The sequence below is a fragment of the Lytechinus variegatus genome, chromosome 3, assembly GCF_018143015.1.
Source record: "Lytechinus variegatus isolate NC3 chromosome 3, Lvar_3.0, whole genome shotgun sequence".
NCBI lineage: Eukaryota > Metazoa > Echinodermata > Echinoidea > Temnopleuroida > Toxopneustidae > Lytechinus > Lytechinus variegatus.
Genome location: NC_054742.1, coordinates 67,060,021 through 67,077,573, shown reverse-complemented (window position 1 = coordinate 67,077,573; position 17,553 = coordinate 67,060,021). Strand labels below are relative to the sequence as shown.

Sequence of the window (17,553 nt, the reverse complement as noted above, 5' to 3'; positions counted from 1 at the left end):
CTCTTTCTCTTACACCCTGGCTTGGGCCCTTGTCATAGGAAGATGTGAATGTATAGTATGCTTGTATGTTGATTCTCATTTCTTTTTATTGTTATCTAATTAATGTGAATCTGGTATTTATAATTTGGGCAGATCTTGAATCCAGATATGCACACTATTCATATCTACAATTTGCATTATAGGATTTGGGCCCTACATTGCATCCATTGTTGAGCTACATATAGGCATGTAGGATGTGTGTAAATCCATAGGGCACTAGACATTAGGAGTAACATTAGAAATGGTCATTACATAACACATCTGTATATTTCATGCATTTCTTTGTGATAAAGTGAGTGTACAGATGTTGAAGAAAAGCCAGGAAGGTAAATTAAAAAGAAACCTTCATGTGCCATACAATACAGGTCTCACGGGCCTAATTACTAGTGGTAGGCCATAGATATTCATTCGAGCCAACCCATTGCTATTTTTTTTATTTTGATATGGCTGATTGACAAAGTGTATGCATATGATTGTCCATCTAACACTGATTCTATTTTTGGTAATTACTGAACTTCCTTTCCCTAATTGGGAAGAAATATCACCAAGTTTGGACTATATTGTGACTGGCGGAAGGATTAGGGCTATTTTGCTGTTTGAGTTGATGAATCTGCTCCCCCCGACGGTGTCTTCAAACACGCCAATTTATTTTCAAAATGACCGGTCGAGGGACCCTTTTCTGTTCAGATATGATTGCCAATATAAATCCTATCCACTGGTAGTAAACATTCGACCCCCGAATTTCATCCTTATTTTTTTATGAATTTTTAAAAGTGCCAATTTAACACATGAGTCTATGGGGAATGAATTAGGCCTGTGAGACCTGCAGACGGCCTGCATGGACATGTACATGTATTTATTACTAGAATAAAAGAGACATAGAGAAGCCGTAGATGGCGCTATGCCAGTTCGAAACTTGTCGAGTGTTCTGGATTGTTCGTGCACGAACGACTGGTCTCTAAAAATAGAAACGCTCTTCGAACGCGGCTCTCTCGAATGCTCGCCGCTTTGACGAGAATCGTATAAAAGCAGCTCTTTCGCTTGGATCTATTCAGTTATTTTTCACATCACTTAAGGAGAAACACCTCAGTATTCGAGAGTACCTGTATTTTACAACCATTTATTGTTGATTTCTGTTATTAGCAATCGAAGTGTGAAGATGGAACCATTTTTCTATCCGTCATTTTATCCCAGCCGATTCTACCACTCGGAGCCACAATTCTCTCCCAACCACTGGATGCCAAACATGAACCCATGGTATGGTGGTCAGCCATTCGACCACTCTCCATACGGACATCGTCGTCCATTTCGCTATCCTGTTGCAACAAGAGGAGACGGACGCAATAGTAGAGTTTGGAGCAACCTGTTCGCTCAGCCTCCCCAAAGGTCGAGAGTAGCATCCGTTCGTTCACCACTCCTACAGCTTTTTGGTGATGACTTCTTTAGATCTGCCTTGGCTGACGATATCATCTGCCTTCTTGAACATCACTCACAGAATCCCGATGAAGCAACCACCAAGACTCCCGAGGGTAGATTGATAACTGGTGAAAAGAAAGATTCATCCACCGCCTCGAAGGCTTCGTCACCTGACCCTACCACACAGCCATCGACGTCTTCAACTGAACCAAGCAAAGAGTCATCATCAAGCTCCAACATCAAGTCGACAAAGGAAGACACAGACTCGGAAAAGAAGGAGTCTAGTGATCCTTGCGAAGGTTACATGCTTCGATTTGAACTCTCTCCCGATGGATTCTATCGCCCTGTGTATTCTCCTGTTCCTCTGACAACTCCAAGAAGAAAACAGCTTCTCAACGACGACTTCTTCAAGTCTGTCTTTACTGATGACCTCGTCTCCTTGCTTGAACACCACGTCAAGGAAGCAGATGATGCCTACAGAAGGGAAGCTGGGCTGAACGAGACTGACACATCGTCATCAAAGGGAGCTATTGCTGAGAAAGAAGCGGATGACGAGCCAATAGGCAAACCATTCAACGTCTCACTGAAACTCGGTGACTTCAACCCCGAGAATGTCAATGTAAGCCTAGATGGTCGGAAGGTGATCGTGAAAGCAAAGCAGGAAGAACAAGGCAAAGACGACAGTTGGAAACGCCACAGCCATGTTGAATATAGCTTCTTGCTGCCTGAAGAGACGCCTGCAGAAAGTCTGACGTCGAGCTTTGATAAGGACGGTATCCTGTCGATAACAGCCAAGACTCAGGATGATGAAACCACCAACAACTTGAAGGCCGTAAAATGTTCGTCAGAGGAAAACGTCGAGACGGCCGAGCAGAAGACAGAAGAAACCAATTAGGAACATCGAGGAGAATAATATTGATGTAAGATTATAGACCAGAAAAAAGTCGGAAACCTTTATAATATTCGTTTGTTTCTTAGATATTGTTTGTCTGTTTGTTTGTTTTTGCTTCGTTTTATAGCGTATTTCGATATCTTACTGTATGAATTGAGAATTATATTTCTGGTATTACATATTGATTGTGCATGGTATAGCTAAAAACATAAAAAGAATATTTGATATATTGGGAGATTCTAATTATGTGATCTGGAATGAAAGTCTTCTCAATGTTTGTCAGATACTAATCATCAAAGAAATGTGCAAACAATGTACATCTTAATGCCAAAGAAATTTGGACAAAACCAGTTTAAAAAATGAGAGAGATTTTTTTATCCGTCTCGGGCTATTTCCGACTCTAAAAATTTACAAAATTAAATGACTTTGATAATTTTTTGTATGGTATTGTTATAGATAAAAACGCATTTTCTAAACTTGGTTTGTTTATAATGTTTTTTTCATTAATGACGCGTATCTTTTTTATTCGATAAACCAGTACTGTTATTCATACAAAATTAATTTCTTGACATTACTTTATTCTGTTGACACAACTTATGTGATATTGTTGCGAAACAATGGCAACTTCTGATTTCTTTAGTTTCGAATACTTCAAATAAAAAGTTAGAAATTATCACATATTTAATTATATATGATATATAATGTGTTTTTTGAAAAATATCATAAAATAATACGCAATAGCAACATATAATATGTTTAGTTTCAATTACTTGGAATGATTTCTTTTTAAGTTAGATCATGTATTTCATTCTGATATGTTATATATTCTTAAAAATCATGGAAATGTTCATAAAAATGGCAAATAGTGATACACTTTGTAATTTATTATTTACAGAAAACAAAATAAACGTTATCCAAATGGAAGATTTAGATTAAAAAGATGACTTTGAATATTTTATTATCGTTTTCTGTCGAACATCAAGATCATGAAAAAAAAAGTACTACATAATTAAAAAGGAAGGAAAAAATGGTGGATAATTCTGTACATTGCAAGATGAGCAATCGGTCTTGTACTACTGCAGTTTGTGTCAATAAAAGAAAATCTGAAGATAAAAGTCATAAAAGAAAGTCTTTATTTTATCATCAGGATCAATTTTATCATGACATGTGTATTGAGTGGGTGAGAGATGTGTATACAATATTTTAGGGTCTATGATCAGTGAGTGTTGACAATATAATGATGATGATGACGACGACGATGATGATTATGATGATGGTCGGGTGGTGATATTGATGATGATGCTGATGATATTGGTAGTGGTGGTGATATTGATGATGATGATGATATTGGTGGTGGTGGTGATATTGATGATGATGATAATGCTGATGATATTGGTGGTGGTGGTGATATTGATGATGATGATGATGCTGATGATATTGGTGGTGGTGGTGATATTGATGATGATGCTGATGATATTGGTGGTGGTGATATTGATGATGATGATGATATTGGTGGTGGTGGTGATATTGATGATGATGATGATTATTATGATGATGATATTGGTGCTACCGTGCTGGTGGCGATATTTTGATGATGATGATGATGATGAAAATGCAGGGTCGGTATTGGTGTTGACAGGGAAGTGGGACTTCCCTGGTGTTGATTTAGGGCCTATGATAATTATGATCCATAGGCTTTCACTTATTATAGTGACAACTTGTCAACATCTGCCCAACATTACTCTCTGAAGTCAGTCAGACTTTTGACATACGGTAAATAAAAGTGGTTTAGCGCCATCTTTTGATTGACTTAGGGCAGATACAGGGGTTACTGAGCATGCGCTCATCATCGTCGCACTAGCAGTAGGATCAATGCTTGCAAACCGATACCAGCGCGTACCCGATCGACCCCGTGCCGTACCTACCCGACCCCTATATGCAGCTAACTGCATGCCCAGCTTGGTGAAAATACCGGTGAATATTGTGCGTGGTACCGGTACAGAGGGTGAGTTGAATAATCTTTCACTTCATAATGACTGAATGAAATAGCGTTTACGTAATATGAGTCGTTTATCGAATTATAATTTATTGATGTACGTTGATTTAGTGAAATATAAAGTATATAAATGTACCAAAAATGGGAATACCTAAAATGCACTTTTTCAGTTCCCCTGGCGATTGCACGGTGTAAATGCAGCAGTCGTGGAATTCGCAGTAGTGCCTGGACGAGAAATCTTTATATAAATATTTTCATTTATAATATCATACAAAAATTTATTTTAATTCATTCTTATCATCTTTGTCTTGGCTTTATGTTCTAAAATTATAACATGGCAAAAAATCTCATGAAATTATAAAATGTAATGTTCAAATATAGTAAAACTAAAAGCAGAATTTAAACTTTTGGGGGGCAAAAGTTGCAATTAATCGCAAGTCGATTTGGGGTGGATGTTAAGCAGCCAGTGAAAATAATTCATGCAATTTCAAATTCCACACACAGAGTGTGTTGAACAATGACCCCAGAGTCAGACTCTGACTCTGAGCATGCTGAGGCTCAGTGTGACAGTCGATTCCTATTCAGTTTTTCTGAAGAGGATGTAGTATTATATGCAGAGAAAACTTACACGACTGTTTGGAATTTTGGAGTTATGTTCGCTTTGATTTCATGTCTTCCTAATCCTATGATGATGTAAATTGAGGTACAGCCATACAGGAAATACTTCTTTGCATGATACATGTTTATGAGTGCAGGTGTTCAAAAAACGTGGCAGGATTTTTGTATTAGCGAGATTTGTGATATCTTCTTGGTAAAGTCTTTGCAAGCTGAATCAACTTTTTAGGGGAAAATAATGACGATTGTTTCCATGTTATTTTCTTAAATTCAAGATTTCCATATTGCACCATTGATACTTATTATTAAAATACAGATGTTTTCTAAAAAAACTATTGTCTTTTATTAGTTTACCTAATTTGAAGGTATGAGGAGAAAACTAATTATTATGATTGTTGAATTAAATTGTACGAATGTGCACAATTGCAACATCAGGGCGTAAAGGGTTAATGATATTTCGGATATTTACCACACACAATTCAGTGACATGCAAGTGAGACAGGCGATGTCCCTCACTATTTCTTTTTTTCATTTCTTACAGATTTAAAACAAGGACCAAACTTGACTGAACCATTTCATATTAAACTATGCTAATTCCACATGTTCAAGGAGAAATTAATTTTTTTCCATGTCAGTGAGGAGAAAATTAGAAAATCTCATATTTGAAATAAAGTACAAAAGAAATAGTAGGTGGATGATGTCATCAGTTTCCTCAATTGCATTCCAACCAGGATGTGCATACAACTGTTATGCAAAATTAAGCAAAACTTAAAAATGTCTAAGAATCTTATTTTACGTCCGAATTTGATGACATTTTCAGTGTTATGCTTGTTGGATTTTTCTCTTTTTATTTAAACGAACTTTTTGTTGGGGTGGATTTGTCCTTTAAGTGGCGGTGAATGTACAAAATCATGATTATTTACTTTGCAATATCTGCCATCCTTCTGTCACAAATTTGTGATGCACATTCATAGGATCAGAATTTTACTTGAGAACAGCAGTAGCTAAAAAAAAGTACAATTGCTTTGATAAACAAATGCAATTTGAGATTATTGTTCTGATCAATTTACCATCACTTGTTTTGTAGAATCTTCCTGATGTATGCAATGTCAGATATCTGTAACATTAGAATTACAGATGATTATGATTACATGAGAGAATAATGAGCAAAAAAAAGATCATTGCCAATGGAATGATTTGATGATCTCACTTGCAGGCCATCTATAATGTACAATTGGACACCTCAAAAAATGGTGCAGAATCAAGAAAAATCACCCTTTATTCATTTTTTTTCCCTCCAATGTTTGCAGATGATACGATGCAAATCCCATCCACACTTCCCTGCACGATGACCTTGTGTGGCAACAAAAAATGAGCCTTCATTTGTTACATGCTACTTCGAAAAGTTAATCCTCAATCTTTCTAGATTTGCATGTAATTTTAAAATCTTACAGACTTGTTTCATTTCTTTTATATTTACAGCTCATTTACAGCTATGGCGACCCTCAAACTTTGTAAGTAACTATTCACTCTGGTCTTGCATTCATACTGTAGTACATGTACATGTCGTCATAATTTTAAAAAGCAGTATAAATTTATACCATGCTAATGGGTGTTGAATTTATAATTTTATTAGATTGTCCAAGTTCTTGAAAGTTTTATTTTATGTAATAGGATGTTACTTTTGATGCCCTTGGAACAATTCAATATCAGTGATATTAAAATGGAACGTTGCCCATGTTATTGAATTTGAATTTTTAACGAAATTCATTTACTTGACATACACTGTATATATACAATGATAACATTAGCATAATTTTAACAGAATGTTGTATTTTCATTTAATTTAAAAAAATGAATTAATACAATATCTCTTGTAATACTAGAAGGCACAGTAGTTTCAAATACTCTTGTCTACTTGATATGTTTGCATCATATTTCTGATGTAGAAGGGCATTATCCATGAACTTTTTATACTTTCTACAGTGGCCAACCGACTGAAGTCGGTCAAAAACATCCAGAAAATTACCAAGTCAATGAAAATGATTGCTGCTGCTAGGTATACCAAAGCAGAACGTGAACTGAAGTCAGCGAGGTCGTATGGTGTCGGTGCTACAGGTATTCATATTATCCCCCTTATGTAATGATTATAATTGGTTTAGAGGGATATCAAAATAGTTTCGTCACAAAATTATTTTTATTCTACTGTCCAATTCTCGATTTACAAGTCAGACATTTATAATGTTGATAACAATATCAATATTATCCACTTTGATGGCTCAGCATCTTTTGGGCTCTGTAGGCATTGAATATTCATTCTACTGTAAATTATTCACCTGGGTTGTGTGAAGCACGCTATAGATTAATACCTTGCTGCATAAAAGTACTGCCTGTGGAAGGATTCAATCAAAGCCCCAATCCTCTGGTTGGAACTACATGTAAAGACAAGAGTCCAAAAGCACTTAGACGGGTCCTGGATTATCCCAAATATCACTGGAAAGGATCATTATTCTTACCAATGATGCAACTAAATACATGTAACTAGTAAATAATTACTATGAAATGTCAAACAAATGTTAATGTTCTGTCCGGCACCTCATCACATGTTTATGAGAGTATGAATAATTTCATTTATTTTTTTGATACAACTTGACAGCTCTATATGAGAAAGCTGAGCTGGAAGCACCTGAAAATAAGGAGAATCACCTGGTGATAGCACTGTCCAGCGACAGGGGGCTCTGTGGCGGTATACACTCTAACGTCACCAAGGCAGTCAAGGCATACATCAATGAACAGGGTGAAAATGCCAACATCAAATTAGCAATTGTAGGAGACAAAGCTAGGATGCAGTTACAAAGGTTAGATCTTTGGATTCCATCTTCTTATTTTATTCATTAATTCTCCACTTATGGGCTGGATAAGCTCAAATGACTGGTTTTCAGTGTGGAGTCCACATTCAAGGGTTTGTTACATTAAAGCGTCTTGTCACAGTCACTTGTCAGTGGTTTTCGCAGGCATTTTTTATTGACCTTATCAGGTGCTCTGTAGCTTATATGAGTTGGAGGTGAAATCACTGACATACATGTACTGCTTCACAATTGTTCTCAAGTCACACATTTGATGAAGTTTGGGAATGCATGTACGCATTTAAAGCTTGTGAATATCATGATTAATGTACAGTCATATCATAAGCATTGTGTTATGTTTATTAAATGTATACATGTAAGTATAATAGGTGTAACAGTAAATTTCAGCACAACATATTATTGTATTTGCATTCCGGTATGAAATGAAAGAGGCCCTGCTTCTATAGGAGTGTTATGTGAGCAGAATTCATAGCATCGCACATGCATTACACAATGTACCTATTAATGACGACTAATTGTAGCATAATATACAATGTACGTAACTTACATGAACCTCCAGAGTCTACAATTTGTCTGCCAGATTGATATAAAGAACAACATAAAAAAATGTTACATCAGTGCAAGTGGCTAGTTGATTTTTCTCATTTGTTCATGACAGGGATTGTAATATATTGATAGTATTTGTTTTTTTAAATAGGTATATATCACTTTCTCTAATATAATATACACATAATGAATGTTTATGAGTGCAATGGACAGAATACTTCATGAGGTGAAAGATGAAATGATCCGTTCAACAAGGCTCATTGAATGGATCATTATTTCATCTTTCACCGAATGAAGTATTCTGTCCATTGCACAAATGAAAAAAACATTATTTGGTTATAATGACACCTAAATTGTTTTTTTTTTCATATGAAATTTATGAATTTCGATGCAAAACATGCTCGTGCACTGCGAGTTCTGTCTGTTGATTGGTACGTCATTACAACATGCGCACTGCTGATGCCTGCATGAGCTGCAGTCTCAGTGTGCGCGTGCAATGGATAAAATCATATGGACCCGAAATTGCACGATGAATGGATCCAAAATTGCATGGTTGATGACGTCATTGCAAAATGGGCTGAACGATATCAAAACCATGAAATCACAAGGATCTGTCTAGGTCTCGTATAATAATGATTATATACAATTAGGTTATTTGTATAGTGCACATATCCATCTTCACTCCTCAAAAAAAGTTTGGAAATCTGACTTTGATCGATAATCCCTCCTCGGTTTTAGTAAATATCATTATATGATTAATATCAATGAATAGAACATTAAATTCTGTTTAAAATGATACCCTACAAGCATGATATGATTATGGTTCACATGGAGGTGCGGTGCCTGGAAATGTGAGGCAAGGTCAAAATTCAAAAATTGCAAAATGACACATCGAAAGTCACTGTTCTTTTTTCCGTGGTGATGAGTGAGTTTCTCAGCCATTTCTTTTGACTCTGATCGATAATTCCTCATTGGACTTTTAGTAAATATCAATGTGTTATTAATATCAATGAATAGATCATTAATTTTCTTTACAATGATACCCTACATGTACATGATATGATTATGGTTCACATGGAGGTGCAGTGCCTTGAAATGTGGGGCAAGGTCAAATTTCAGAAGTTGCAAAATGACACAATATTAAAAGTCACTGTTTTTTTTCCCCGTGGTGATGATTGAGTTTCTCAGCGGTTTCTTTTGTTTTCATGCACCTTAACATCAACATTAACATGGAATCAAACACACCTGCACAAGCAAACACATAACAAACAAACAAACATGCATGGGTATTTCAAACCATGTTATCTCACAGAACCAGCGCTACAGAAGTAGAGGCTTGATTTGAATGGATTATCATCTCTATTGACACAGACAAAAGAATCATGTTCTGTATTGACCCTTCATGACTATTTCTGCTTGTTATGCAGCTTTTCAATTCAGACCTCGGCTCGTCCAATACTTTTAAATCCTGCTCTTTTCGTGATGGCATGATCATAAAAAGCATGGTATCATTTTAAAGAGGATTAAATGATCTTTTGAATGATATCAAATATGCATTGTGTAAAATTGGGAGTTGGGAGAAATAATGGCCAAACACAGATTTCCAAACTTTTTTTGAGGGGTTTACTTAGGTGCTCAAGGTGCTCCTACAAGGTAATTTTTATACCTAACCTATACCCATCATTGGTTTCAGAAGGCATTATTTTTTGTCCATCCGTCCTGTTTCTTTCTCACGGTTTGATGAATCCTCTTCAAACTTGGTCCTTTGCCACTCTCCACCATGGTATTAAAGGGGTACCAGGTATGATGCAAACGACATTATACGCCAAGCAATTGAGTTTGGACATTTCTACTGGACTGATCCCCAGGAGTGGAGAAAGTACTTATGTATGGGCAAGCTAGGATCTGATGAGCAGGACAATGGTACCTGTAAAGCACCTACATATAAGACAAGTTGTAAAACTGCTCATGATCTAAAAGTGAACAATTTGGGAAGCTTTCTATCCTGAAGCACATGATTCTTGTGCACTTCTGGTGCTTTCTGCTGCATAAAATGTGAATGTTAAACGTTGCCACCTTTGACATTCGTGTTCCTTGCAATCCATTTGTTAGCCCTTGTAAAACCTGGCTTTAGCACTAAATATTGCATAAATGCAGAATATTCATTATTATTAACATTGTTATCTCACTTATTATTTGCAGGACACATGCAGACAATATTCTGTTTGCAGTGAATGAATATGGTAGGAAACCACCAACCTTCGTGGAGGCATCCATGATTGCTGACGCCATCTTGGATTCCGGCTATGAGTTTGACACAGCAGAGATCATCTTTAACACCTTCAGGTAAGGATATGATTATTATTATCATTATCATCATCATATCATATTATTAATATCATGATATCATATTCATTATTACATTAACTTCATCATATTACCATCATCATCGTCACATTATCATATCATTATCATAATCATCATCATATTCGTAATCACATCACCACAATATCATCATCACATTATTTTCATCTTATTATCATCATAAATAATCACATTACCATCGACTTCATCATCATAATCATCAACATCAACATTCGTAATCACATCATCATCATACTCGTCATCACATTATCTTCATCATATCATCAGCATCAATATCAACATCATATTCTACACTACATTCTCAACGTCAGAAATAATCATTAATTTCTTGATTGCTTTGTAGATCTGTTGTTGCATACACAACTTCCAGGCAGCCTGTTGTTCCCTTTGATACGCTCAGTACGGCAGGTACGTTGTAAATGCTACTTAAAACATTACCTTCATCTCTCATTCTTTTTTAACAATTTGCAGTATCATTTGTTCATCTTTCTCATTGTTATCAATATCATCAGGGCAATTCCATAAAATGATCAACCTTTTTGAATGTCCAACCCCCATTTTTCTCAAGCCTTTCTTCACTTAATGAGCTGACCAAGTCATGGTCCTTTGAGAACATTACAGACTGTCCAAAAAAAAAAAGAAATCAAAGACAGAAAATTTCATGAAGGTCTCTCACATTCATGTAGGGGGTTGGACGTAGGTATTTTATGAAATCGCCCCTCAATGATTTATTTAGACTTATCTTTCTTTCTTTAACCTTTAAAAATTAGGCTTTTCAATATACGAACGAATTACTACGTTTGAATTAATTTCTGATTAAAATGATATTATTTAAAATCATTCTATGGACAGGATTGTAATTAATTAATGAACATCAATGCTGTAGAGTAAAGTGTCTCCAATATTCCTGCATACTTTTTCAAAGGGATTTAGAATTGCTGGTACTCTGGCAAGATGACATTTACAGGCCAAGTACCTTGTTAGTTATACAGATGACTCTCTTGTGAAGAGGGTTGTGTCAGTTCTTTTTAGGACCAGAGAAATCTGTTTGACTTAAAGATAAATTCCAGTTTTGGTAACGATCTCAAAATGACTTTTACAGAATCTAATATAATACCACCCAAGTGTCTGTTTGTATGAATAAAAAATATGTGCCAAAGGGTTCTGGGAGAAACTGTGTAATTGCTGAGAAATAAGCAAAATAAGTGCAGATTCGGTCACTTCCGTCGGGTCTTTATTCCAGCAATAATAATACACTGTCCCACGTGTTCCTATCTGTGTTGGTGATCTTCAGTGTGAACGTTTTTCAGCGTAGATTTCAAGATTTCACAAAGTTCAGTTTATGTAATTGTACCAGATCTTCATCCTCGATGATATACTGACAATTAAGCCTGGTTTTACAGACTTTCTCATGAAATCAGTGTTTAATGCAACTACTGGAATTTCTCTTTAAATACATGTAGGCGAGACCTTAATAGGCTAATTACTTACATGTTTTGTCTGAAATAATGCTTTGGTTTAAGGGGAAGTTCACCCTGAAGAAAACTTTGTTTTAAAAATAGCAGAAAAAATAGTAAAAAATATTGGTGAAGGTTTGAGGAAAATCCGTTAAAGAGTAAGAAAGTTATTAGAGTTCAAAATTTTGAATTTGTGACGTCATAAACGAGCAGCTGCCCCATGTGTTATGTAATAAATAATGTATGAATTTTAAATTTGGTATGGTTCCTGATGACTTAATTTTGTTTTCTTTTCATGATCGGGTGTGAAACGATTTGTCTATTGATATACAAAAGTTACAGTGAAAACCATTTTCAATTTTCTGAGAAAATGACATTTCATTGATTTTTTACCATTCTCTATGTAAGGATGCTGCTCGCATATGACGTCACAAATCAAATAATTGAAATTCTAATAACTTTTTAATTATTTGATGAATTTTTCTCAAACCTTCGGCAATATTTTTAATTATTTTTTTCTGCTATTTTTACAATAAACTTTTTGTCAGGGTGAACTTCCCTTTAATACTATAAAGTAAATTTTATTACTCATAGAAGGTCGACTTATGCAGAGTCTGCTGTATTAACGTATGTGTATAGGGTTAATTGGTCATGTAATGGATCATGTGACCTGTAACATGAGCTTTGATGTGACACTATCCCCCATACAGAAAAGATGAGCGTGTATGATGACGTCGATGCAGACATCTTGAGGAACTACAGTGAGTTCCAGCTGGCCAGTGTGATCTACACGTGTATGATGGAAGGAAACTGCAGTGAACAGAGCTCTAGGATGACTGCTATGGACAATGCCACAAAGAATGCAGGTCAGTATAATCACAGGGTTATTAACAGCTATAAGCCTGTTCACGATTGTAAACTGCGCACAAGCAGAAAAAGGTCATTTGAGATAAACCATGAAGGTGGCTTTCAAATTCACTGACAGGCATTTGTGATTTGATGATTAGGGAAGGCGGGGTAAGTTGAGCATAGGGGCAAGTTGAGCCACCGGCCCCAGGCCAATAATGAATGAGTCAGACATTGTGGTGGTGTCATGTATCGATGACCCATAGCATAACACCTAACCCCACCACATTGTTTTCAACTTTGAAACAAAAGCAGTTTTTTAGAGGGAAAAATATGAATTTCAGCCAAAAAAGTAAAAAAGAGTGTGAAATAGATAAGTGCTTTATAAACATACATGTCTTTAAATATAATAAAGACATGATAACAACATTATTAGTCCAGGTATGGATCTTCATTCTTGTCATAGTCTTTTATATGATGGATGCATAATAAATGTGTGGATACAAAATTATCGCACTAAGTTCGGACTGGGGTAAGTTGAGCCAAACAGCATGGGGCAAGTTGAGCCATGGTAATTCCTATGGTAATGTATCTTAAAAAACAAACAAACCATAAAAATCGATTGAAATGCTGGCTGAAAGGAGCAAATTTACATGACTGCTCTTTTCCTTTTAAAGGATGTTAGTATTTATAGAGAATTGGCAAGTGAAAAGACTTTAAACAAAAAATTGACATGCTGGTTCTCCCTTCATACATTTTGTACATAGTTTTTGTGGCTCAACTTACCCCAGAAGGTTGCTCAAACTTACCCCATATATGGGGCAAGTTGAGCCATTTGACATCGTTTTTTTCAAAGGTCACGATGACTTTCAATGTGGGGATAGAAAGTTATATATAGGTGGAAAATATTTCAGAAGGATTAAATTTCAAGGCAAGGTACTTATTTTGACAAGATTATTAATCATATCAATTCTAACATGCAAAAAGCAAAAACTGTCACAACTTACCCCGCCTTCCCCTATTTATGTATTCCTTTCAAGATATTCATTTTATCACATCCAAGCTGAAGAGTAATAATTAGAGCCTTCATAATCACTGGTATATGACAGTAGCCTAAACAATAGTCAAATGTGCCAAAGGCAGACATTAAAACAGATTTCCAAACTTTATCCCTGATGTGCTATTCTAGTCACCTGGTCTATACAATGCCTTTTGTTCTTAGAATTTGAATACTATACCGGTAAAGCTGACGCAACATCTACATTTGAAAATGATAGTGCTCATCCTCATGAAAAATCACAAAGGTCATTGGAGAAAAGTTGATAATGAGCTAACCGTGAACTGGCTTATTACAATCCATAGCACAAATGTGATCGCAAGTGGCGATGGTACAGCTGGTGAGAAAGAAGCATTCGGACGTTTGCTCTTATACCACTCGTGATTGCTCCATCGCTTTTGACAATAACATCCTATTGGGGGTAATGAATAATTCATCAAAATCTAGTGTTTGTATTACCAGCAAACAACCTAAATTTCAATGCTTCATGCACACCATTTCAAACTCAAAGGCAGAAAGAAATTACATGTTAATAAATTGGAGTAAAATTCACCAAGCAATATGCTGAAAATATCATCAAAATCTTCTCACGAACAACAAAGTTAGTTTAGTAATATTTGGTGAAAACAATATATGCACATCATAGTATAATATTCATTAGGTGGACTGATAATGTCATGTCCTTTATGTTATTACATGAAATCATTGTTTCATATTTTCATACATAATGAAATAATTTGCAGCAATGAATATCTATTGCATTAAATCAGTTGTCCGTGTTTTTTATTTCTTGGAGGATAAATTTGAATAAACATAATTTCATATAATATAATACAAAGGAACAAGTGTGGATATGACACCTATTTGCTCATTGAATATTCTTGAAGACATTCATATAATTGTTTCACAAAAAATAGTGCAAATCTTTGAAATTTCACTTCTATGTCATTCTTTGTCCAATTTTGATCAAATTTTCAGCCTGGATTACCCTTCACACATTTTTGACCATTTGATAAAGGGAGACATATGTAAATATAAACATGCACAATAACCCTGTACCTCATCTTGTTTGTTTAAAAAATGCTTTAAATTCAAGAATGTGGCTATTCAGGGCTATGGTTTCGGTTTTCCTCTAGATTTACACATTACACCTTTTATCAATGTTTTCCTGTTCCCTCTTCACTCCCAGGTGAAATGATTGACAAGCTAACCCTGAAGTACAACCGTACCAGACAGGCCGTCATCACCAGAGAACTGGTGGAGATCATCTCGGGAGCCGCTGCTTTAGATTGATCCTAGTCTCTTTTCAAAATTACCTTCTGTTGAGAGCCAGGAGGGCGGGAACACCTGTACATTAAATAGTCAGAGCCAACACCCTCCTCGCTTCCAACGGATCCTATATATACGGCTTCATAGTGTTTGTAATTGTGTTTTATTTTTGGCCAATCAAATTCTTCGGTGCAGAATGTGTCCGGGACATGAGCGGATGGAGATCTTCTTCTTTATAAGAGCAATTTGTGTGTACAACTGCAAGCACAAGTTTGTCCACACCTTGTTAGATTGACATACTCAAATTAATGGTCACTAAATATACATAAAGTTGATTTTAAAGGGGGGTATTGCATTGTAGCTTTCTAGTGGACTAGAAGGAAAATATGATAGATTTAAAGAATGGATATATCAACTACCTTCATATTTATTAGCTCCGAACAGAAAATTCATTTGAAAATCATTTTGGATTCACTTGAACTAAGATTCAAGATCCAGCCATGATTTATGAGATGATTGGTTCATACTGGGTTAAAAATCCCTGTAGCATGTCTCTTTCCAAGAATTTATGTGATTTTAGGGGTTGAGAATTTTGAGAGTAATATCTGATAGCACACCTATGTGAGAGTGCTTACTGTATTCTGCAAAGAGATTTGATATTGTATTAAATACCAGAGGACCTAAATATTTGAGAAGAAACGCTGACTGTCTATCTGTGTTTGCTGTTAGGACATGACTTTGAGAGATGGTGGTACGACATGTGCTGTGGCTAATATGGTTTCTACCGAAAGAACAGATAATTGCATTTTGGCATAATCTCCAAGTGCATTTTCAAGTTCAGTCACAGTTCTCCTGTGCAAAAAATGGACAATTCTATCGACCATAGAACTAACAACCAGAGATTCTGTTATGAGAAGATTTGATGAAGCACCACTGGTCATTAGAGACAATATGGTGAGTGGAAAAAAGACCCTGTGGATAGTGGACGAACTGACGGTAGACCAAATTATAGTAGACAAGTTGGTAATTGGAAGAATTAGCATTAGACCCATAGAAAATACCATTTTGTAGTTATATCATATGGGTTTGAATTACCGTACTACTTGCTGGCAAAAAAAAAAGCTATAAATTCTTATTTGATAATAATAATGATAATAGTGACTACGTACAGTAAATAGGTCCACCTTTCAGTTCTTGTGTTACTTATTTGAAGAAATCAGGGTTGGAGTAAATAAGGAGCTCCAAAGACTTTGAAATCAGTAGCCAGAGTATATGTCGTAGAGTATATAATGTGATGAGAAGTAGCTGAATCATGAGCGAATGTTGCTTTGTCTTGAAAAGTGTGACTGACAACGATGGCTTATCTAGCCCAGACCACATCTCTGAAGTTAAACTGTTCTGACAAGAGTGTCAAGAAACAGAGTGATATTGCAGTCATTCATTTCCTTTAAAAAAATGCTGAATATTTTTAAACGGCTCAATTGCTTATGACAGTAGCAAACAATACAAGTCTGTGGTAGAAATGACAAATGCCTTGCACAATTTTTTCTTGGTATGTGTGAAAATATATGACATCGCTTCAGTACTTTATTTTGAAAAAAAAAACGATTCCATTGAATATTTTATCACCAGAGAATTTGTCCCCACCGCCCCCCATTAATCAACAAACATTCACTGATATTTGAACAAGAACACGTACTTAAATATCCAATAATGACCTCTGTGAAATTGTGTTGAATTGAGAAGGATCTCCCTACCTGATTCTTAAGTGAATTCTCCCTTGTAAAGTCAATCTTTAAGTCAAATGAAGTGCGCAGTACTGCATTTTCCATTTGGGTATGTTGCTGAGAGCTATGTGAGAAGGATGTTGGTTCCCATGTCATGAACCAGTGCTATATACAGGTAACACATCCCCAGTTGAATCGTTTGGGACCAGAGACCTCTGTTTTACTTTAGAAGAGGTATATAACACGTTTTGAATAATCTGGTCTTAAAAATTGCTTCAACTTGTAGAAGGTTGACTTAGGCAGGGTTACCTATATTTCAAATGTCTGGCCAGTTTGTTTCTAGTTGGGGTAACAACATGACACATTCCTTTGATATCCTTGCCACTAAGAAAATGTGAAAATTTTCAAGATTGCAGGCCAGTAATAATAAGGTAGGGTTGG

At 35.7% G+C, this 17,553-nt stretch overlaps 2 protein-coding genes across 2 annotated transcripts; both read left to right on the top strand.

Moving 5' to 3' along the window:
• Positions 1 to 1,027: 1,027 nt before the first annotated feature.
• On the top strand, positions 1,028 to 2,754 carry LOC121411741. The gene has a single exon (XM_041604578.1). The coding sequence runs from the start codon at positions 1,199 to 1,201 to the stop codon at positions 2,348 to 2,350; it is 1,152 nt and encodes a 383-aa protein (XP_041460512.1). The 5' UTR covers positions 1,028 to 1,198; the 3' UTR covers positions 2,351 to 2,754.
• A 1,457-nt stretch (positions 2,755 to 4,211) lies between these two features.
• Positions 4,212 to 16,070, top strand: LOC121411742 (ATP synthase subunit gamma, mitochondrial-like). Its single transcript, XM_041604579.1, has 8 exons — positions 4,212 to 4,352; positions 6,441 to 6,472; positions 6,945 to 7,076; positions 7,615 to 7,816; positions 10,574 to 10,717; positions 11,100 to 11,164; positions 12,924 to 13,079; positions 15,306 to 16,070. Exons 2-8 carry the CDS (start codon positions 6,454 to 6,456, stop codon positions 15,407 to 15,409), a joined length of 822 nt encoding a protein of 273 aa, XP_041460513.1. The 5' UTR covers positions 4,212 to 4,352; positions 6,441 to 6,453; the 3' UTR covers positions 15,410 to 16,070.
• The last annotated feature ends 1,483 nt before the right edge of the window (positions 16,071 to 17,553 follow it).